Raw genomic sequence first — 23,467 nt, forward strand, 5'->3', positions numbered from 1 at the left:
TGGATTGAGACATAAGAAACTACAAATTTGACTTGCATCTGATGTCGCAATACATCATAAAATCATGCAACTTTCTCTACCTTGTCTGTGGACATCGTTATTTGCAAAAAGTTCTTTGGTGTTGCTTTAAAGCATAATAAGAGCGTAATATGTGGGCTCCCACCTTCCGCGCTGTTGAGGGGAGCTCCCAGGCCCCCGTGGGGCACCACTTAAGGCCCCACACGCAACCCTCGTCCTGGGCAAGACAGTAGGCCACCTGGGCCGCTCTGGAAGGCCTGGGGAGGGGTGGAGGGAGACACATTTTGTGACGTTTCAGATATTTGACATTATATATACTGTATGTCTAGCGAAAGCATTGGCATTTTCAATAAGCATTCTCATCTTTTAAATAGCATCTATTTAGTTCAGTATGCTATTATGAAAGCAAACATGAAATATGGTAACCGAAAAGTACAAATGCACAGATTATAAAAACACACAAAACACATGCATATAAACAAAAACCAAGCACAAAATAATAAAACATTGTTGTTTTGGTAATTGGATGCACATTTGCACTTACCTGTCACCATAGTAAAAATAAACATTAACATTGAGTCTTTAAAAACATGGAAGCAATGCCAAGCAATATAGTGCAATATACTGTACTTCACCAAAAAACCCTGGAAAAATACTTGAAACTGTTTTCAAACCTAAGAGTGGTGTGAGCTACCCTCACCGCCAGACTTGGATAATGACCCTTGCCATTGTGCCTCCCACGGTGATTATTATAAAGTTAAGGCATTTTGAAACATTGACAAAGATTCCACATACTGTTTGCCAAGTAGTAAGTTTGCCTATATAAAAGACATTACTGAGGAATTCTGAGGACTAAATCTTTGAAATCATTGTGGTAAAAAGATCTCCCATCTGTACATTCAACCCTTCCAGTGGGAGCCTGGATGAGAGGCCCACCTGCAGCGGTTGTTGAGCTCTCCCAGGTCCCACACCTGCAGCAGGCTGGGCTCAACGTGCAGGCTCTTCATCTTGTGGCGGACGTCCATGTTCCGGTTGCAGTACAAGGCCACGTACTGGCTGCCTTTGGAGCCGTCTGGGCAGGGACACCACTCCATGGACCATACAGGGCCGCCGACGAAGAAGGTGGTGTCCCACCGCTCGCTGTGGTAGGACGAGGCTTCGAATCTGGAGGGAGAAAAAAAGGAAAAGACACAAGGACGTGGATGCTGATCCTGTGTAGTGAACAGTAATGTAATATTAGTACAGTATGCTGCTCGCTAATCGGTCCATCAGAGAAAGGTGCAGCTTAAGTTTACTAGCTAATAATGGTAATGTTTAAAAAAAGAAGACAAAAGCTGCATGTTGAATAGCTTTGGTGCATGATAGGAACAATCAATTCCAATTAAGTTGAAAATAGTTCATACGCATACATTAAAATGAAAAAAAATATTATGATTAATCAAGGCGGACTTGTCAAACATATAATGAACTTATATTTTACCTCTTCAGTCTCTGAAGGGTACTTCCTTGTTTCATTTTCTCCCGTGAAAGCTTGAATGCAGGGGATTCCATCTCTTGAGGTAGATATTTCTCAGCCTCACTACACATGTATGATTTTTCTATTAGCATTTGCAAGTCACTATTATATATTACATTTTTAAAGAATATTGGAAGTATATCAACAATTAGTCTCAGAACTGATTTCACACACCTTGTGGTCAGGAGCTGCCAGTCCTTCACCGAGGGTATCCATTCAGGGAAGACCCACGGTAGCACATTATCGTTACGGCTGAAAGCAAACATACAGTTAGCTATGCAACAGATATTCTCATACACTTACTTCCTGAGACATTTCAGACAAGTGCATTTTTAAAATGTTTTAAATAAGTGTGGCAGCAAGCCCAGCTACGTCACTGAAATAGCTTCATGTTCAAAGGAACTCCTACGAAGGCCCATGGTAAGATGATCCTGTAAACAACATTACTCACACACAAGCCAATCTGGGCCCTCTCACTGCTGTTTAGACGCCATGCATGAGAGGATAAATATAAAGATATGTGGCACTGCAAACAGTGCAATATTCAAGCTGTGTTTGGAGCCACCATACAGTACTACTCACTCTACTCCACCAATCAACCACCATACAGTACTACTCACTCTACTCATCCACCATACAGTACTACTCACTCTATATATGTCAGTCATCTGTACATATTTCATTCACTGTACAGTATATTAGTGTCCTCAAGCTTTATAGGGTACAAATAGTGTACACTACATGAGAGCCCATTTTTCTCTGGTATACCACAATTCATTGCAAGATGACTGAACTGAAGGAGACCAGAATGTTTTGGAATGTATGGTCCGAAATCTCCACCTCATAGATCTGTGTATGCAGGGAGTGAGCCAAGTGGCAAATCCAAACATGTACTACATCCAAACAAATCCAAACTAGTACTACATACTACATACCTGAATGTGGTTTTAACCTCCAAATGGGTTTACTTCAGGCTATAGCTGTGAAATGCTCCAGCACTGCACACAATCAATAGCTAATCAGCACTGAGGTATGTCCCGTTAATGGGCAGGTCACATGGAGGTTCCACTTGAATGCGTTTTTTTTTTTCACTTGATGATTATTGCCATGTTCGTTTAAAGTGACATACTGTATGAACTGTTGTGGTCGTCGTGCTTCATAGTGAGCAGTGAAGCACGACGACCACAACAGTTCATACAGTATGTCACTTTGAACGAACATGGCAATAATCATGAGACACATATTATGTGTCTCATCTGCTCAATCATGAGACACATATTATGTGTCTCATATCAACTACTGGCATTACAGAAACACAGTGAGTTGCATGCAACACATGACAAGAACCCTCTGAGGAACCACACAAAGAATCAATGAAGAATACAGAGAGGAACTTGCTACCATTCACAAAGAAACTGCTGTGAGACTCACAATTCCTTGTGGGCAGAGAAAGCTGTCCACACAGGGTGCATCAGCCTATTGGTGAGGCCATTGCTTGCGAAGCCTGGTCTCTGAGGAGATACAAATATACATTATGTTAATATAAATCAATACATTAATACAGTCGTCCCCAAACTTTTTCTTCCGAGGGCCAGCTCACTATGCCTGGTTCTAAGAGAGGGCCAGAGACTTGGAGAATATTAGTAACCATAAATAGCATTGCTGTGAACAACAGCAGTCTATCTTAGTTGAATATTCCATTACATTTAATCATAGGCTACTGCAATTTAATACCATTGTTAGCTGTGTTTATATTGCCATCATGCCATATCAGTGTAAAATGTAGCTCAAATGAAATAATACTAATAAAAAGACTAAGCAATATCCTACAAATAATTTGAAGTTCTCAAACTATGAGAGTTTTATGAACTGCTGGCAAAAACATCTGAAATGACCACTTTCACTCACCTGATGATAACTTTGTGAATTGTGAATTTGTATGAACATTTGAACAAGTGAATAGAATAGTATAGAAATAATTATCCCAGAAAGTCCCAGAAATATGACTTGAATAGAAGTTAGTTAGTTATTAACAATTAATTGATAAACTTTTAGAATACTTTGGGCACTGATGCAGTCAGCATAGGCCTTGTTTGCATTACATTGTTTGCAGGTAGGCACCATTTCATTTCGTTTTCGATGGCAAATGCAAAACAGTGCCAAAACAACCACCAGTGGACATAAAGAGTATTACATGTGTACTGTTAAGACTCGCCATAGAGAATGAATGGGGGAAATTACGGAGGTTATAGTTTGACGATGTCGTACTCCCATGCGGGCCAGATGCTATCACGGACATGTTTTGGGGGGCCACCCAAAATGAGGTGGCGGGCCGTAGTTTGGGGACCACTGCTTTAATATAACAATCTAAATCATTAATAAATAGCACACTTTTTCCTCCATTCAAGGAAATGTCCTTGTGGCCTACAGTACACACAGGGAAGTAGTACACAGGCTTATGAGGTAAAGACTGAAGCATGGGAGTGTTACTTTGGCGCACATTCCCTCCCCTCTCCAGCAGAAGACCAGAAAAGCTCTCCCACTCTCTAGGGCCCAGACATAGGGCAATCAGGGTATTAAAGAATGCTAGATATACAGCCTTTTCTCACAGAGGATGGCTTTGAATGACATTTTAGTGTGGATGTTTCAGTTGTTATTAAGCTCTCATAAAATCATAACAACATGGGATGCAATGGCTCATTTCTTGAGAAACCTGACTGTCCAGAAAAAGTCTCCATCCATCCATCCTGTAATGTCCTTACACGTTTACACCTACCCATCCATCCATCCATCCATCCATCCATTAATTTATCTATCTGTCAAAATTATTGGCTTGAAAGGGTCTAAGAAGATCAACAAGAGCTCATATAATTTTATAGAATACTTTTTCACCACATGTGATAACCCCTCTGAGAGTCAATGCAATGCAAATACAGTACAATACATACTTCTATATAGTTCTGGAAAAAATGAAGAGACCACTGCACATTTTTCTGATGTCATCCTACGGTTGCTGAGTGACATTCAAATGAGTTGACGGTCATATTCAAATTTGCAGTGGTCTCTTAATTTTAAATATGACGTTAACTCATTCGAATGTCACTCAGCAACCGTAGGATGACATCAGAAAAATGTGCAGTGGTCTCTTCATTTTTTACAGAACTATATAGAAGTATGTATTGTACTGCTGAGTGACATTCGAATGAGTTGACGGTCATATTCAAATTTGCAGTGGTCTCTTAATTTTGAATATGACCGTCAACTCATTCGAATGTCACTCAACTGTGTGCTTCACCTCACTGTGTGTTCACTGTGTGCTGAATGTGTTTCACTAATTCACGGATTGGGATAAATGCAGAGACCAAATTCCCCTCACATGATTAAAAAGAGTATATATATATATACTTATTCATTTGGCTGACGATTTTATCCAAAGCAACTTACAATTATTACAAGGGCCATCCTCCCTAGAGCAACTTGAGGTTAAATGCCTTGCTCAAGGGCACAACGGTGGCAACAGGAATTGAACCCACACCTTTTCTGGTTATAACTGCATGTTAGCCCAGCTCCTTAACTACTATGCTACCACCCCAACTGTGTGCTGTGTGCCAGTACCTAGTAAAGAGGACATAACTATATTATACAGTATATCTATTTTCTTTGGCCTTTAATGTCCATTAATACTCCCCTTGTTTGTTTATTTATCTTATTTCTATTTCTTTTCAGCATTATATTAACTTCCATCTTTAACTTTACTGTACATTTTGCTCTAGACCTATAGTAGTAGTAGTTTTAGTAACTGTATCTTCTTTCATCTACAATCATAATCAGTTTATTATTATCATTCCTATTATTTTTTGTATTTTTTTTTTTTTGTCACTTATATTGTTGTTTTTATTACTTGTTTGTATTTTATTTTTGTGAGCACCTTGGGTCAATTGCAATGCGTTTAAGTGTGCTATATAAATAAATGTGACTTGACTTGATTTAACTAGAGTCTGGACTCACCCGTATTTGTTGAGAACCTGGCAAGAAGTCTTTCCGAAAAATGGGAGCCGTTTTGCGCTCGCGGTAAGATAACTCTTCGTCCAGGTCCTCGTCCTCCATTTCCTCGCTGTCCTCACTCTCCACGTCACTGTCTTTTTCCTCAGGGACAAAGTCAGAGTCTTCCCCCGCGTCGCTGTCTGGCTCAGGAGCCTTCCTCCTCTTCCCTTGGCCTGTCGCCTCTTTCTTGGGCTTCTTTGCTCTAGGTGAAGTGTCCATGTCCTCGTCCTTACTCGGGTAATCTGCATTGGTATCGTTCAGGCTTTTCACAAGGCTGTGAAGGTACTCAATTGCACTACAAAAGATTTAAAAGAAACAGTCAAAACCAGAAGAGAAACTTGAATGCATATTTATTTTGTTCAGTTAAAGTGAGAATGTATTGAGGTGACGGGACCAGAAATTCTACACTGTTTTTTTTCTCAACTTCACCATACAGAACTGAAGTGTTCATAAAACCAGCAATACGCAATACATCTCTCAGCAAGAAGTGCCGTGTAGTGAATTAACTCACTAGCCAACAGGTTTTAGCCTCCTTGGACAGGGTTAGCCAAACCCTAACCCTGAAAACATGCGTGGTCAAACACAACATAACCTACATTGGTGTGAGCGGATGGAAGTGAGATTTAGGGGGATAAGTGTAACACTAGCCAGTAAATAAGTAGCTAGTGCTGTGCCGTGAGTACACCTCCCTCCAGACACCTTAGGAGACGTGCTGGTGGTGGTAGTGTAGTGGTTAAGGAACTGGGCTGGCGTGCAGTAGCCTGAAAGTTGTCGGTTCAATTCCCGGCTTCCACCGTTGTGCCCTTGAGCAAGGCACTTAAACCCAAGTTGCTCTTGGGACAATGTGATCCCTTGTAATATAGCTGACATATGTAAGTCACTTTGGTCAAGAAGTGTCTGCTAAATGTAATGTAAACAACTAGCAGCCATAGCTTTAAGCCTCCTTGCTAGCACACCCGCATTCCAATCCTAAATGTTTGCAGCTTCTGGCCAAGACCGGTGCTGAACTGAACCGCGCTTTCAACACAACACAGGTAACTAATTATGAATATGGGTAAAGAAGAAACACACAGGGAAAAGCAGGCAGTGATGCATGTTGTTGTAGTGAAGGGAATAAATATATATAGTTCTTTGCAGTGAAGACTACATACGCTTTTGCCGCTCTCCTCTTGGGCCGACCGCCTGGCATCACCTCTGGGGAAGAGGGGGCCTCTGGTGGTGGCGCCATCTTGCCCATGGGCGTGCTGGTGGCCTGTGGAACTGGCATCATAGGCTGTTTCTTTCCTGTGGCTTTAGGGGTAGCTGGGACAGCTTTGGGAGCTTTGGGAGCTTTGGCGGGGGTTTTCACTGGTTGCTTCCGCTGACCCTTCCCCTTGGACGGAGGACGCCCTTTTTTCTTTACTGGCGTTGCATTTGTGGACTCGTCAGATATCAGCTGAGTGCCTTGAAGAATAAAATAACAGCATGACCATTAAGTATAAGTATATATACTCTTTTGATCCCGTGAGGGAAATTTGGTCTCTGCATTTATCCCAATCCGTGAATTAGTGAAACACACTCAGCACACAATGAACACACAGTGAGGTGAAGCACACACTAATCCCAGCGCAGTGAGCTGCCTGCTACAACAGCGGCGCGCAGGGAGCAGTGAGGGGTTAGGTGCCTTGCTCAAGGGCACTTCAGCCATGCCTAACTGGTCGGGGTTTGACCCGGCAACCCTCCGGTAACAAGTCCGAAGCGCTAACCAGTAGGCCATGACTGCTTAAAGCAAGACGGACTGCTGCTTAATACAATTCAAAGGGTTTTATCCACAATCATTCTGAAGCTGACAAAAATATATTATTTGTATTACATTGAATGGCATGGTTGAATAATTTCATACAGGAACAGACAACCTTGAACATGTTCTGAGTATGATAATACCTTGCTCACAATCATCTTGACCCGTCCCTAGAGTGGAGTTGACCTCATCAGAGCCGATCTCTGCTGCCAACTCGGCCTCTTGCAAGTTGCTGCCAGATGCTTGTGAGCTGCACTTCCCAGCAGTCCATCTAGGAGCTTTTGTTGAATCCCCATTTGTGCTCAGAGACGACTTGTTGGGGCTCTGATTTAGGCGGTGACCCGCTTGCTGTGCAGGATCCTCTGCTTTAGGCAAACCCATACCCCTCTCTTTAACGTTACGTCTGCTCAACCTTTGAGCACCGGATGCCATGGAACAACTGCAGTGCCCCCTCTCTTGCGAGATGGTTCCAGGTTTTACCTATGCATACCTGAGAAAACAAGAATCGTCAATTAAGCCATACGTTAACGTTACTGTATGTAACTTTCCAACATAAAAAGAAGTTTGTGATCAGACTGGTTGTGCGAGTATTTTCCACGCTACTTGAGTCGTTTATTATAGCCAAAACAGGCCGTCTAATGTCAAACTCATGTTCACGTAACATTGTTCACGTATCATTATCATAAAGCTTGATCCCATCTTTCATTAGCGTTAGGCCTAGATTATTTTAGCATGAATGATCAAACAGGGTTACAGCTAGCTACAAAGCTTAACAAGGACGCCTTAAGTACAAAGTATTGAAGTGACCGCGATAAACTAGATTTCAAGACAACAGTCAAGTTATCTTAAGATCACCCAGCTGCTTCACGTTTCATTGCAACTTTATTTGCCATGCTAGTCAGCTACATTTTGCAACGTCAACTCTGACATATAATTGTGTTGCTTGTTATCAATTACCGAATATAGAGTATATTTATGTGTAAAAACGGGTAAATAAAACACTTGTTCCATACAGAGCACAAATGACATGGCCTTTTTCTCGCTCAGAGCACATTATTTCGGTGGCTCAAGCCAATAAGCCATGACCACGAAGAGGCCCCTTACCCCGACAGATCACCGGTTCGAGACTCTGTCGACCTCGTTGAAATCCTAAAAATTATCATGTAGCATGTAACTCCCTTAACCCCGAAGGTCCAAGAAACATTTCAAAGTACTTACTTTCGTCGTCCATCCGAAGGAAAACAGGGGAAATAAAAAAAAAATCGATCAATATCTACTGTTCAACATATATCCTAGCACCACGAACCTTCCGCGATGATGTATTCCGCCATGTTTGTTCAGTTATCCCATACACTTTACTATTACTCGTTGCTGCCCCCTACCGAAAGAAAGCTGTTCCAATTTGATGTTGGGTTTGTAATTCGCCATCCCCCCACTGGGCGGTGTCACATCATGTTTTTCAGCAAAAAAATAACCCTGAGAATACAATTGTTAACAGTACACAACCTTTTAATCACACATGTCGAAAGTACATTTCCTTAAGTTGCTGCAAAAGGGTACATGTGTTCTAAGTAAATAAAAAAAAAAAACACAAGTAGTATACAAGTTAACTAACCTAACAATATACTTTCATTATAAATACAGCTTGTTACAGGGCATGGAAATTACTCCCAAAACCACCTGTAGGCTACTGACATATACCATGAGGTTACGGTGTTAAGCTGACAACAACCTAAGAAAAACTGTACGTAAACGTCAATGCAATTGTCTTCTAGTGTTACTTTGCAGACGAAACAAGGCATATTGGGGAACAGATTTACAAAGCACAGTGGGATGATTTCCTTTCTCTGCACAATAATGCATGCATTCCTTTCATCATTTGCAGGATAACACGGTCATATGGCATGAACTGAACTTACTAATGTTCAGCAATGTCTAAAGACTTATTTTGGTCCTTGGTGTTTAAAAACATTATATATAACAAGTTGAAAAAAAGTTTCATGACTGTGCGACAGTATTGCAATATTGTCATACACCGTGGCAGTCAGACAAGAAGTAACCCATGCAATACTCTCGCCACTTCTCTTCATCATGAATTAATCTCTCAAACTTAATTTCTCCACAAAATGCACACCCAGAGCCACCTGCCAATTTAACTACTGCTCTCGTATGCAGAAATTGATGATTAGCGTTGATAATGTTATCTATACAAAAACAACACCATCTTTCCCTTTTTTTTCTATACAGCAGCAATGGTCATCACTACCATTCAATGGGTTCTGGAAAGAGCATTCTGTACAAGACCACATCACACATGCAGCTGGTTAAACACATATTGAGCAGAAGTAATTTGGGCATCAATGTACCAGTTCGTCAAACTCCCCCCCACATTCCACTTCACGTTCGATGTTCTGTATTGAAGTCAACAGACAAAAAAAAAAACACCGGCACACGGATGTCAATGTGTCAAAAGTAAACACAGTTACTCTTGGTTGGTTAAAACTGACTGTTGCTGTACTACTTGTAGTACATTAAAGTTGCACTCATGATTCACATGAAAGGACAACGTCTGAGAACCCAATGATGCTGGGTTGGACCACAAACAGACGGAGGGCAGGAGTGCCAGTTAGGGGTTACCCCTGGTCTGCTTGGCAGGAAGTGGGGGAGGGACGGTGTGGTGGGCGTCGGTGACAGGCGGCCTCTTCAGGGCCCACGTGTCCTGCTCCGTCTGCATGGCCACGTCCTCAGCCTCCGACTCGCTGCTAGAGCTGCCGCCGCTGCTGCTGCTGCTGTTGCTGCCGTCAAAGTCGTAGCAGTCCTTCTCCCGACCCCCCTGCTCCCGAGCCCGCTCCCTTTCCTTCTCCTCGTCATTCTCGCCCTGCTCCTTCCTCTTGCCCTCGGCCTCCGCGGCCCCAGGGTTGGCCATGATGACGGTGGAGGGGGCGGCCGCGACCGGTGGACCCATCTCCTGCCAGGTGTTGAGGCCCGGCGTGAAGCGGAGGCCCGGGTTCTGCTCGATAGTCGGCTCCGGCACGACTACCCTGGGCTTCGTCTTCAGCAGCTTCTCAAAGTTCTTGGAGGCTTTTTTGCTCACCACAAACCACTCCTGGTGGTGTAACGCACAGGGGAGCCAACAGTTATGACAATTTCAGACACTTTGAACTATCCCCTCAGTAAGAAAACTACTGACACAATGTTCATAATCCAGTAGATATAACACTATTGTGCAACCACTACCAGTACAAAATATGGTTGGGTTATCATAGGATGTGGACGCACAGACAAGTTGATGCATAATTGAGACATTGTGTCATTCCATGTGCTCCATTTATTATACTGCTGATGAAGAACATTACTTACCTGAGAGTGGACAGAGTTGATGTGATACTTCACCCCACTTTCAGAGTTGAACTCTTTACGGCATATCAGGCATTTGTATTTGCCAGCTTCAAACTCTCCCTATGCAAATAAAATAATAAAGAGATCTGGATGAGAAGTCTTGGCCTGCCATTATATACTTATAAAACAGTGGGTTTTAGATTAGGATATTCTGTTCTACAGAATTGTATCGTACACAATAGTTTTCTTGAAATGGAAAATATTTCAAAACAATTTAATTGGGTTTGGCCACAGTTGTAGAGCTGTCAAATATAAACTACAACTTCTAATAGCATATATTAAAAGCAAGAGAAAGGTAAAAAAAAAAAAAAAAAAAATTCTTCACCATTGTACAGAGACCCAGGTGGGCTTTCAACCCAGACACACTGGTGTAAACTGCACCACAGCCCTTTGGAAAAGAAAATGAAAACAACTATGGTTAACATATTTACATGATCCATATATATGGCACACTCACTGAATTTAGTCATTGAGTTTAGTAATCATTAAAATAGTTCATCTGACAGCTCTGACCTGGTTTGGGCACTGCACTTTTCTTTGCAGTTTGACTTCATTCTTCCACTTGCGCAGAACCTCCTGACTGAAAGCTGGCAATCCAGGACGAGCATATTTGAGCTGTCAAGTGAAACAGTGAAATATTTACTCAAACAAGCCGAAAAGCACATAAAATTTTGAAAGCACTCTCCCTTTACAGCATTGTTTCTAATGTGCCAGTAGGCAGACTTGAGGGGAGCACTGTTAGTGCCTAAGAAAACTGGCAGTAAGTGCCCAAAAAATATTCAGATCACTGATCTTTATGGCTTTTGGTTGGGAGATAGGCTACATGATCTTGTAATGTGGCCAATCGTAGCCTACTCGTGGCGTGTCGTCATACTGTCAGTGTCAATATTCTAACCATAATAATAAATAGACTATTGCACCTAATTATACCTAATGCTAGACTATTGGTCGTGGAACGTTGCGGACATAAATCGTGGGTCGTTAAATATGTCACATTATAAGATACGTTCCTCCTTCACCGTTGTTCCCAACTTTTTATATTTGGGCACAACACTGGAAATTTGTTGGCTGCGACAAAATCGTAGCTAAATTGGGCTGAAATCGTGTAGTCTGCATAGGCCGTAAGTCAATTCATGGATTGAGCGGTACCTTCTTATCGTCTGGGACCAGGTCCCGCTGCACCTTCCTCTTGGGCCACTCCTTACTGAGCTCGTCATTGGCTATCTCCTGCAGGTGGTAGACGGCCACCTGGGCAGACATGCGCTTCACACGGCCGCTGGGCGTCCTCTCTGGACTGGGCTCCTGCTGGGCCTTCGACTCATCCTCGTCCGCCTTCTGGGGCGTCTGTGGACAGGTCACGACCGGTAGGTGTAAAAAGAATCATTCTTGCATGTGTCAAAATGTGTCACTGTCAACAGAATTTCTTGGTTGTGGTTAAAGAGGGATACAACTGCACCAGATTCAGTGGTATTCAAACAAGCAACATGACACAAATTGCAATAATTTTCCAGCCTTTTTTAAAATGGCAAACCTAGGATACTAGACCAGAACACCTACTATACAGTATACTCAATACAAGACTACAGTAGAGTATTACAGTTTATTCTTTAAAATTGCATACTAAAATGCATTATAATTTGTTTATCTTTTTTCTCACAATATCAATTCCTGGAACTATTTAAGGAGCTGTTTACTTTCATACATATAACTTGTTTACTTTCATACATGTAACTTGTGTATGATTCCAGCAACATACAGGGGAAAAACTCACTGGGGCATGTTCAGATTTCAGGTGATACTCCAGGCCTGCCCTCGAGCGGTACGGCTTCCCACAGTGCTGGCAGTTCAGCAGCAGTTTCTCCAGCTCAGACTCCTCCTTGCCGCACTTCTTGGTGTGATACAGGTAGCCCATGATGCTGGTGAAGCTGCCACTGCATCCCTGAAAACAGTATGAAAAAATAGAAAGCATGAAGTAGGAAACAACAACAGACAGACAGACAGACAGATACTTTATTGATCCCCAAGGGGAAATTCAAGGTCTCAGTACCATACAGACATCACACACAACATGCACTTACAGCAGAAAAAGTAATATAAGTATATAAATATAAAAAACTCCACTGCAAAATAGAGACAGTACAAGATGCTAAAAATACTAAAATACTAAATATATTAAATAAAACTAAATAAAATATCCACATAGATAGATAGATAGATAGATAGATAGATACTTTATTGATCCCCAAGGGAAATTCAAAGTCTCAGCAGCATACAGACAACACATACACATTCTTTAAGAGCAGAAAAAGTAATTAAAGTATATAATATAAAAACACAACTAAGCAATAAGGACAGTAGAAGATAAAGAATATACTAAATATACTAAAATACAAATTATACTAACTAACACTTAATCTAAATCAATTCTAAAAACAATATCCACATAGTGGTGATTAATCAATCAGAGGCGCTTGCAATGACTGAGCCTGTGATTCTCTGTGCATAGTAAGGTAAGGTAAGGTGCTCTGTGTGAATGAGTGTCATGGTGATAGTGCAATGGTGATAGTGGTCATGGTGATAGTGCAAATGAGTAAGTCCAACAGTGTAGAAATAAAGTCTATATATTTAACTATTTTAAGAAAAGGTATAAGTGTGGCCACAGTTCGGCTGTGGCATGGAGGGAGGGGTTATGCATATGTGCTAATGTGCTAATACAGCACGCAAACAGTGAGGCAGAAAGACAGTGGTAAAAAGTGGCTAGTGGACAGACAGTATCCAAACATGGGGGGGGTGAAGAGGCAGACAGACTATGCAGAGAAGTCTATCTCTCCTCTTCCCTTAAGTGAAGCATTGAACAGTTCAATGGCCCTGGGGACAAATTACTTTCTAAGTCTGTCTGTTGTGCAAGGCAGTGAGCGAAGTCTCCAGCTGATCAGGCTCTTCTGCTTAACAATAGTGCTGTGGAGTGGGTGACACTCATTGTCCAAGATGTTGATCAGTTTGTTCAGGGTCCTTTTGTCAGATAGTGAAGTGATGCACTCCAGTTCAGCTCCCACTACAGAGCCAGCTTTCCTTACCAGCCTGTCAATTTGCCCCGCATCCTTCTTCCTTGTACTTCCTCCCCAACATACTACTGCATAGAAGAGGACGCTGGCAACAACAGACTGGTAGAACATCCTGAGGAGTTTGCTGCACACATTGAAGGACCGCAGCCTCCTCAGGAAGTGCAGCCTGCTCTGCTCTTTCTTGTAGAGTGCATCAGTGTTGGCTGACCAGTCCAGTTTATTGTCCAGGTGGAGACCCAGATACTTGTAGGTGCTTACCACCTCCACATTGACCCCATCAATGTGGACTGGTAGCAGAGTGGGCTTAGACCTGCGGAAATCCACCACCATCTCCTTGGTCTTTGAAGTGTTGAGTTGAAGATGATTGAGTTTGCACCATTGCACAGTCCTCCACCAGGCTCCTGTACTCCTCCTGCCCGTTCCTGATACACCCCACAATTGCAGTATCATCAGAAAACTTCTGCATGTGGCATGACTCTGTGTTGTAGCAGAAGTCAGATGTGTACAGGGTGAACAGGACTGGAGAGAGCACAGTTCTCTGTGGCGCTCCGGTGCTGCTGATCACAGTGTCAGAGAGACATAGTGTTCTTAAGGATGATCAAGCATGAGGCGCTTGCAGTGATTGGGCAGGGACTGAGCCTGTAGTTCTGTATGCATGGTAAGGTGCTCTATGAGAGTGTGTGTCATGGTGATGGTGCAAATAAGTAAGTCCAACAGTGCAACAGTGCAAGAATAAAGTCTAGAGACCAGCATAAAATTAATATGGACATAAGAGAATAATGTAGACAAGTTATATAAAAACTATATCAGTGCAAGAATAGGTTGAAGTAATAGGGTATAGAAAAAGTATTAAGTATTGAGAGAGAAAGTGGAATAGAACATTATGTCCAATATTCCAATATGAGGTTTAATGTTCTGCATTTCTCATTAGTGGGTCACTTTGACACTAAAAGTAAGATTCTATGTAATGACTGTATGGTATCTGTACTGTCCCTGTGTACAGTATATCTGTGTGTGACTATGTATTTAGATAAGCGGGAATATTATGACTTTGCAGTGTTTCACTGTTCTCCATGGCTGCGTCAGTAGCTATCTGCTACGGATTGCCAGGTTGCCACTAATCAGAGTCTGATTCAGTGTAGTCCACATGAGATGGGATGACCAACACCATCTCCCGTCAGCCTGGAAGGATACTTAAACCCTAACTATTTCCTTGTCATGCTGTCTCTCCCTTGATGTAAATAAGACTCTTTTCTCTTTTTCCTACTATTGGTCTGACTGGGTCTCCATTTCATCTGTGGTATCAAAATGACCATCAGTATTAAGTACGGCCACAATCCAGGCTGTGGGAGGGAGGGAGGGAGGGAGGGAGGGAGGGAGGAAGGGATATGCATACAGTAAATGGAAAGAACACAAATAACAATAACAATAAAACAACATCCCCAATTACTAAAACTTCACAATTCTAAAAATGACTACTCCAGGTCTGTCAATTGAGGTCACAAAGCGTACCTCTTTGGAGCATTTCAGTTTGCCCATTCTTTTCAGAATCTTCCTGAGCTTCTCTTTTAGCGCCTGGTCGTCCATCCCACTGCTTTCCTGCAGCAAAGGCTGAGAAGAACCGGACAGACGAAATGAGTACAATGAGCACAAGAGTATATAATCCAAAACACATGTGAAATGGCCCACAGAGCGGAGGCCCTACCAGGTTGTTGTGGTCAGCCATGAGGTGGTACTTCATCCCCGTTGAGGATTTCAGCTGTTTTCCACAGTGCGGACATGTAAAGGGGTGCTGTGGGGGCACAGTCTTAGGTGAGCAGCAATGAAATGTATTATACCAGAGTGGGTGTATGGTGGAGTGTGGGCTGCTTTGCAATACAAGTTGAAATATTTTGTGAGTACGTGTGATGGAAAAATATGGAATTCGCCTTACTAAAAGGTCACCTTGAATTAAGTTGATTGTTGTTAGTTCCAACTAATGATCAGTTAACTGTGTAAACTAAACTAATATATTTACAGTGTCATATTGCAACTAATTAGCCTGACGTAGCCATACTCAATTCTATTCAGAAATTGAGTCTGATACTGCACCCCAATGGGACATGATTATAGGGTTTGTTTTAACCAATACAGGGGGGAAAATGCCTCTGCACACAAAAAATGCCTCTGCACACTTCTCCAGCGACAATCGTTGTGTTGTAGACTAAACAAGATCAACCGAAGCATGCTCAGCATGAATCCGAAGCATGAATGACTTGGCACTGTTGCTTACATATCTATAGTTGCTCATCTATCCATCATCCTATAAAGCCTGCCCTGACTATTTGATTGGTCCGCACAGTTGTCAAGTTTTCGAAGAGGCTTGTCAATGAAACCAGACCAAATTTACTGACCTCAAATTTTGTGGGCGGGGGTTACATTCGGGCTAGCTTCCAGGCTAGCAACTAATGGCATTATGAAAGAAATGGGAACATTTTGGGAACATGGGAACTTTTGCAAGCCAATCTACCCAATCCTTGTATTGACCCCAGACCAGAACACTATTTCTGTCCATGAATAAACCATGAATGAATACATTATCAGTAATGTGCTCACGGTGTAAGTCGTGCTTGCAGTGCCTACCATATTGCACGATTCCATGTGCTTCTTTAGACCCTCGACTGTCTTCCTTCCAACCGATTTGCACTTGGGACACGTGACTCTTCCCTTCCCCAAGATCTGCAACTGCCACCTCTCTTCCTGACTCCCTATACCATGATACATACAGTTCAAAAGCCAGGATTTCACATCTACGGTGCCTGAAAGGCACTTTGAGATACAAAGAAATTTGCTGTAAGCATGCCAATTGCCCACTCTCCCAAACTTGCAACATCTGTGGCATTATGTTGAGTGACACATCTGCACATTTGTGCCCTTTTACTATGACCAGCCCAAGGCACATCTGTGCAATAATCAGGCCTTTTAATCAGCACCTTTTGATAATCTCACACCTGTCAGGTAGACGGATTATCTTGGCAAAGGTGAAGATCCCACTAATATGGATTTGAGCAAATTTCCATACAGTTAGAGAAAAGTAAGCCTTATGTGTGCATAGAGAATAATCTTTTCCTTCAATTTGTGAGAAATGGGGTGTTTAACTTATATATTTATATTTTGGTTCAGCATTTGAGAGACATTTTGGCTAAGCATTGCTGGTGCACCTGGTGGATAAGTCGGCGGTTCCTTCTTTGTGGTGAAGATCTTCGGCTTTGGCTCCTCAGATGGCAGCATCAGATGACTGCTGTCTGTACGCTCCACCACAAGAACTGTAAAAAGCAATAAAGAACATCACACATTAGTTATGGAGTAACTGAAGAGAAGGAGCAAGAGCACTTTGGGCTTTGGGCTTTTTATGCCTTTAATCAGATAGGACAGTGGAGAACGACAGGAAGTGAGTGAGGCGGGGTGGGATCCGGAAAGGACCACGGGGCGGGAATCGAACCCGGGTTGCCGGCATACGGTGCAGGTGCCCCAGCCAGTTGCGCCACAGCTGGGGCCTGGGTGAAATTTAATGTTTAATGTTTAATGTGAATTGAACTGTTGGATTTGCACTTTCAAAGGTTTAGAGAAGGTCACATTAAGTTCACCTGTAAAGGTTATAGTGGATTTTAGGTTCATCCTGAAATTTCACCCGAAAGCCGAACTTTTTGTGAGTAGTGTATATCACATATATTTACACCACATATCACATATATATTATGTACATATCATATATCACCCATCCTCTTTTATTTGTTATAATGTATTGATGCTGCGTCGTGGCCTATAACAGCAATACCTGACTCTCGTATAACACCTGGGAGGCTTGTGACTGGGGACCGGCACGGCTCCTCTACGGGTTGCTTCCTCTTCATGCCACCACCTACACGAGAACCTGCAGTCAGAGATGTATTTCAAGACCGGGAAAAATTATTACTAGTACACACTGCAGTTAATCTTGAACATATCCTCATGTTAATATTTAGAAGAAAGAGTGTGGCGTGTAATTTGTTTAGATATTGCCACAGTTTATATCAAAAGCTACTTCCTCTGTCTTGTTTTCACTAAGCTGACCGGACTATTCAAAACTCCACTTGAGTCAGTTACATTACCGATAAACTGTTCCACACCTTTACTCTGTACTCACCTTAAAAAAAGTTTTGTTGTGTCAATTTGTGCTTGAATTTATGAGTCACCATCATTGCCCATGGACATTTCAGCTGGTTAAATTTAACCAACAAACTAATTTTTTTGATTGCTTGTTATGACTTGTGCATAAAATATGTGCTATATAACACTTACCAACTATGTAAGGGATAACGGCCATCGAGGTGTCCTGTTATACGGAATTAATGGACAAGGGCGAGATGCAAAGAACTCCCCAACGCACAGCAGGTTTCCTCTACCCAAGTCCATTACATCCGTATAACAGGACACCTCGAAGGCTGTTATCCCGCTTATCACCCAGTTGCCCCTATAGCCAATAGTCATGCCTTTATAGCCTAGGACGCAAAGGAAACAAGCGGTTCCATTTAAAAAAAAAAAAAAACAGACTTGTTCAGTTTGTTGCACAACTTTCAGCGATAGCATGGACAGTTAGCTTGTTTACAGTTGATTCCATTGTGAAGCCTGCTTCCAGGCTCAACCGTCGTCCTACTATGGTTGTTATACAGTAGTAACCATGCATAAATATTTATACAGAACGGTTATTAAACTTTTTTTTTTTTTACCAGATCCCATTATTCCGAATAAATAGCCACCCAACCAGCCAATCAGAAAACAGCATTTCTTCTCTCTGGGTGATAATACATAGTATAGATAGATAGATAGACAGATAGATAGATACTTTATTGATCCCCAGGGGAAATTCAAGGTCTCAGCAGCAGCATACATACAACACAAACACATTCTTTAACAGCAGAAAGAGTAATTAAAGTATATAATATAAAAACACAACTAAGCAGTAAGGACAGTAGAAGATAAAGAATATGCTAAATATACTAAAATACAAATTATACTTAATACAATTAAACACTTAATACAATATATAAAAATATACTAAAATACAAATTACAAAAATACAAATTATACTAACACTTAATCTAAATCAATTCTAAAAACAGTATCCACATAGTGGTGATTAATAAATCAGAGGCGCTTGCAATGACTGAGGCAGGGACTGAGCCTGTGATTCTCTGTGCATAGTAAGGTATGGTAAGGTGCTCTAAGGGGGTATTACTACCGGTACATACTATTGGACCCTCTATACACCAAGTATTCACATTGGTCCATATTTTTTAAATAAACTACAATTCATCATGCTGCTCCCTGAAACATGCAACACTTAATTGCATGTTTAGTCATAAGCCGTCACGTAATACAATGTCAATAAGGTAGCCAATACAACCTCTCAACAGTCCCTGAATCCACACTCAGATCAGATTAGGGGTTTGCACGGACGTCACATTCTGGCCGGTAGCCATGGTAACCCAGCATGCGCGGCCATATTGGCGATACTCCGTGAATGAAGTACAATGGAGTATTATGCACTTTGGATATCTTACGTGATTGTAGCCATGTCTAAACAACAGAAAAGCTCATCAAAATGCGTTTAAGATGCAAAGGCATATAGGGCAGGACTTGAACCACAAGAAAAGGCGCGATATTTCGAGAAATTACAGTTTATTGGCAGCGCAGATCCATATGAGTTGGGTGAGGGAGACGAAGTATCAAATTCAACCACAAGCGCCCCCTTCTTCTGATAACTTCTGGCATTATTCTCCTTTCTCCCTGGTTTTTTAATAACTTTTGGAAGTCGATACCTACACCAAATGTTTTTTCTCAGTCTGACCTATTGGTACAACCTAAAACACGGCAATAATTAACCATTTTCCTTGATGATGTTAGGGATTTACTTCAGTGCCTAATGCTTTCTAATGAGGCGAGTATCTCCAATATGGCGACGTCCAGATCTGATGACACGCCGTGCAAAACCCTAATAGGTACGGATTCCTACTGTAGGTTCAGAGGCTGTGTATGTGCGGCACCTTACCAGTCGCCCTCAAGCCATCCATGACGTGGCAGCACGGCTCTCTGGCCTGCATCCGGTAGGCCATGTGCCCCATGTGGCCTAGGTGCCCCAGGTGGCTCATATGGGGCTCCTCTGCCCCATTGATAAGGCTGGAGGCAATGACCGAGCAGGACGCCGCCGACTCACTCGTCGGATCCCCTGGAGGACTCATGAAGACAGGCTGCAGGTCATGGTACCTGTGGGAGACACCATAGCACATAGGGATATGGACCAGTCATTATCTTATAGCTGGTTGTCTAGAGCAAAAAAAGAGCATGCTAAATTCAATTACTCACTATTAGGCAATGCAAAACTCTAAGCATTGTTGTTTGCTTATATTTGGTAGAATATACTACCTTATTACACGTCTATTATTAAAGCAATACGATGCAGATGCACTTTTATTTGTTACTGGGCTCCCTCTATAGCTGCAGAGTATTTGTATTTTACACAACTGTTGTAAATAGGGGTGCACCGATCCGATATTTGGATCGGATATCGACCCCGATATTGACAAAATAGCTGGATCGGGGATTGGAAAAATTAGCAGATCCATGGGCCAATCCGAATTTACTTCAATTTCAAAGATTGAGCCTTGACACGCAACCAGCCACTTGCCCCTAAATAGTCTAGATTTCTTCTGGTGTTTGTCAATAGGCTATATATTGTCTTTACAGTCTACCCATCATTATATGTCTGGTTTCATTATCTTATTAGCCACCATTTGTCATTGATTAATGACGTTTGATTGATTCATGAATTTTTCTTGCATTTTTATATCTGGGAAGGGGCTCTATTCTCCCTATTGCAAGTTAGTTTACAATAAACATGACTTTAAAGTTGTTATATTAATATGGTAAAATACTTGCATAGGATGCCTTTAAAATAAAACACTATAAAAGTAGTGACATTGGGCCAAGGGATAGTGGTTAAAATATATGCACTCACTTTTTTCTTGCGTATGTCCTCTTTATGTTTTGAGTCTTCTGAGAACATGCCTCAATCTAAAAAAAAAAGAGGTTGCAGTAAATAATATTATGTTCTAGAAGGGTTGGGTTTCTCTTTGAACATCAAGAAGTCTGTGGTTAATGTCATGTTGTCTTAATGATTGTCTTGCAATTAGAAGATAATAATGGGAGGCAGGTAAGTTATGATTTGCAGTGATATAACAGCAATGCCTGCAGTCAGCTCAGAGGGTCAATGTATTTGTTTAAATGATCATTTTGGGGACCCTTGGGTATTTCTGCTCTCTAAGTCTTCAGTAAAGTGGTCATTTACCTTGGATGGTCCAATCCCCCCTGATTCGAAGTCCCTGTCCAATGTCTTGGGAACTATGGTGAAATTAACGACAGGTCCATTTTAAGCAACATTGTAGATCATATTTTATATTTGTAATGCATGTTGCCAAGCAATATATCAACACATAAATGTCAATGTCATTAACATCTTTAAATTCCTTTAGAAAAACAAAAGAAAAAAAAGGCCTAGTTGACAGTTGCTGATTAGTTAAAAACAGAAAAGAAAAGAACATTCATAAGCAGTGACAACTGCACAAGATTACCTTGTGCATTGGGCTTTAATTGTGGCCTGGGGATCTTCTTTTTTGTGGTCACATACGTGACAGACATGTTGTTGTGTATGTGATCCATGTTCTCTTTGGACCTAAACAAAACAGTAAAGGTCAGAGAATAGCTCTATTTTTGGATTCAAATGTCATTGCAAAGCATCAAAGCAATCCAACAAGTAACAATTACACATTTAGCAGTGTCTGCATTGTTCTGTTTGAAATACAGGCCACTGCACAATAGATAATGTCAGGTTGTCTACCCTTGACTTCTAAAGATGCAGTAATCAAACAACCCAGGACTTCACAATCTGAACTATTTTATTCCGTTGCAGAACGACGATCACGGTGTAGAAAGCTCAGCCACCATCATTGTCCGCCGACCGAGTAGCCTTTTCCATGGGATAGCGACATTGGGGTTCACATACTGACCATTAGCTTACACTCCCTTGGAAATATAAAACATTTGGTTCGCTATGTGATGCAGCACAAGCTTGTTATGTCCCACTGCATACAACCCGAAAAGAAACACGTGCAAACCGATGCATTTTTTTGGAAAATGCAGAGCTAGGTTAGCCACAATGTGACATGTCTACCCTACCTCACACCCCTTAAGTGGCTACGGTTCCTGTCGTCTTTTTGTGCTATCGCACATTTTCTCCCTGGTAGCGCATACTGCTACTTGCATGACACCCGAGAGTATATTATAAATACAACAATTGATCGATGTTGCTGAAATTGACTTCCTTTCACCATCGCTAGCCAAATTCAGAAGAAACCATTACCAGCCCCTTTGCTCGATTACTTCATGATGGGAACGCCCTCTTTTTCCGTGGCAACAAATGAGATGCACGTTCCTTTGGCTCCCCCGAGCAACACTGTTGTAGCGGTGGGCGGTACGTATGGCCTAGGAACGCAGTCTCCTCCTTCAGGGCGAGTTCACTAGGATCATCGAAAATGAGATCAATTTGAAACAGCTGTAGTCTAGCTTATGCTTGGAGTCCTGAATAGCCTATGCGTTTGCAGCTCATTTGGGATATATTTACAGTGCATGAAAATGCACTGTACTGTTCTTCCTAGGCAACAACAACTTATTATTATTATTATTCCGCTTACCACTTTTTCCGTACGCAATTTCTCTTGAACAGTTTAACTTAGAAACTTCATTCAAACTTTGTAACGTAGGTCTTCAAACGGACCAAGCTGCTATGTCTTTTTAACTTTGAAACGTTTATACTTTTTACACTATTAAAGAAACACTTTTTAAAAATCCCCATAGACTTAACATTGCCGATTGTAACATCATAATACGGCCATTAAGCAATTAGAATCCTATGCCAGTGTTCAGGCCACCAGCCTCAGGCTTTAAGCATACAATCTGGGTCAATTAAGACTACACATCCTATTCAACTGTTTCCTCTGCCCAAAACTGTTTCAAAACAATCCTCACTACAATAATCCACTGTTAAACAATTTAACCCATTAAACTACTTTTAAACTATCATTAAACTATAATTATAATAGCAACATAAAATAATTCAGTGGAAATCCATGGATTCAGTTGCTTCCAGTAGCAGCAACTGGAATCCATTCATTTTTACGGAATTATTTTTTTAATCTGGTCCCTTATCATACCTGTTTGTTCGTACTCGTCGTTCGACTTATCGTGACTCATTTCAAGATGGCGTCGAACGGTAAAATTCCTTAAGGTACTGTCTGTATAAATCGTCTTGTAAATAAACTACCAGTGCTTTTTCAAAGTTCTCTATGTCTCGTTTTAAATGTCAAGGCCTTCGGAAGTCCACTAATGAAGTATGGAGCTACTTTGAGCCTCGTAAATGGTGTAAAACAGTGATTTATTTGCATGGCTAGGCTGATGCCCGAGGCACCACAACGAAACACTGTGTTGGTAGCATTGGCTAACTAGCACCAGATTTCTGAGTGCAGGGGACAAGCCGAGGTGAGCTATGAAACATACGTTCACACTCGGTAT

At 41.6% G+C, this 23,467-nt stretch overlaps 2 protein-coding genes across 5 annotated transcripts in view; both read right to left on the reverse strand.

Moving 5' to 3' along the window:
* Positions 1-8,724, reverse strand: part of gtf3c2 (general transcription factor IIIC, polypeptide 2, beta) — a 31,479-nt gene extending 22,755 nt beyond the window's left edge. Inside the window, exons 1-9 of the mRNA XM_048251239.1 lie at positions 8,577-8,724; positions 7,502-7,848; positions 6,730-7,021; positions 5,543-5,873; positions 2,966-3,045; positions 1,709-1,786; positions 1,499-1,597; positions 955-1,182; positions 164-275 (exon numbers count right to left, since the gene is read on the reverse strand). Of these exons, the coding sequence (XP_048107196.1) occupies positions 164-275; positions 955-1,182; positions 1,499-1,597; positions 1,709-1,786; positions 2,966-3,045; positions 5,543-5,873; positions 6,730-7,021; positions 7,502-7,790 (1,509 nt within the window). The 5' untranslated portion in view covers positions 7,791-7,848; positions 8,577-8,724. The remainder of the gene's footprint in view (positions 1-163; positions 276-954; positions 1,183-1,498; positions 1,598-1,708; positions 1,787-2,965; positions 3,046-5,542; positions 5,874-6,729; positions 7,022-7,501; positions 7,849-8,576) is intronic.
* Positions 8,725-8,849: 125 nt separating this feature from the next.
* On the reverse strand, positions 8,850-22,253 carry znf512 (zinc finger protein 512). 4 transcript variants are annotated; one of them, XM_048251245.1, is made up of 16 exons: positions 22,076-22,253; positions 21,472-21,572; positions 21,189-21,241; positions 20,859-20,914; positions 19,893-20,107; positions 17,640-17,723; positions 17,023-17,127; positions 16,445-16,569; positions 15,528-15,614; positions 15,335-15,433; positions 12,529-12,696; positions 11,907-12,119; positions 11,271-11,372; positions 11,083-11,145; positions 10,719-10,817; positions 8,850-10,464 (listed from the first exon to the last, which is right to left on the reverse strand). In XM_048251245.1, exons 2-16 carry the CDS (start codon positions 21,557-21,559, stop codon positions 9,985-9,987), a joined length of 2,037 nt encoding a protein of 678 aa, XP_048107202.1. In that variant the 5' UTR covers positions 21,560-21,572; positions 22,076-22,253; the 3' UTR covers positions 8,850-9,984. The 4 variants fall into 4 exon arrangements, with proteins under 4 accessions (XP_048107202.1, XP_048107203.1, XP_048107200.1 ...); XM_048251246.1 differs by having other exon boundaries at positions 11,907-12,101; positions 17,640-17,735; XM_048251243.1 differs by having other exon boundaries at positions 17,640-17,735.
* Positions 22,254-23,467: the final 1,214 nt, after the last annotated feature.

Source organism: Alosa alosa, chromosome 8, assembly GCF_017589495.1.
Source record: "Alosa alosa isolate M-15738 ecotype Scorff River chromosome 8, AALO_Geno_1.1, whole genome shotgun sequence".
NCBI classification, from domain to species: domain Eukaryota; kingdom Metazoa; phylum Chordata; class Actinopteri; order Clupeiformes; family Clupeidae; genus Alosa; species Alosa alosa.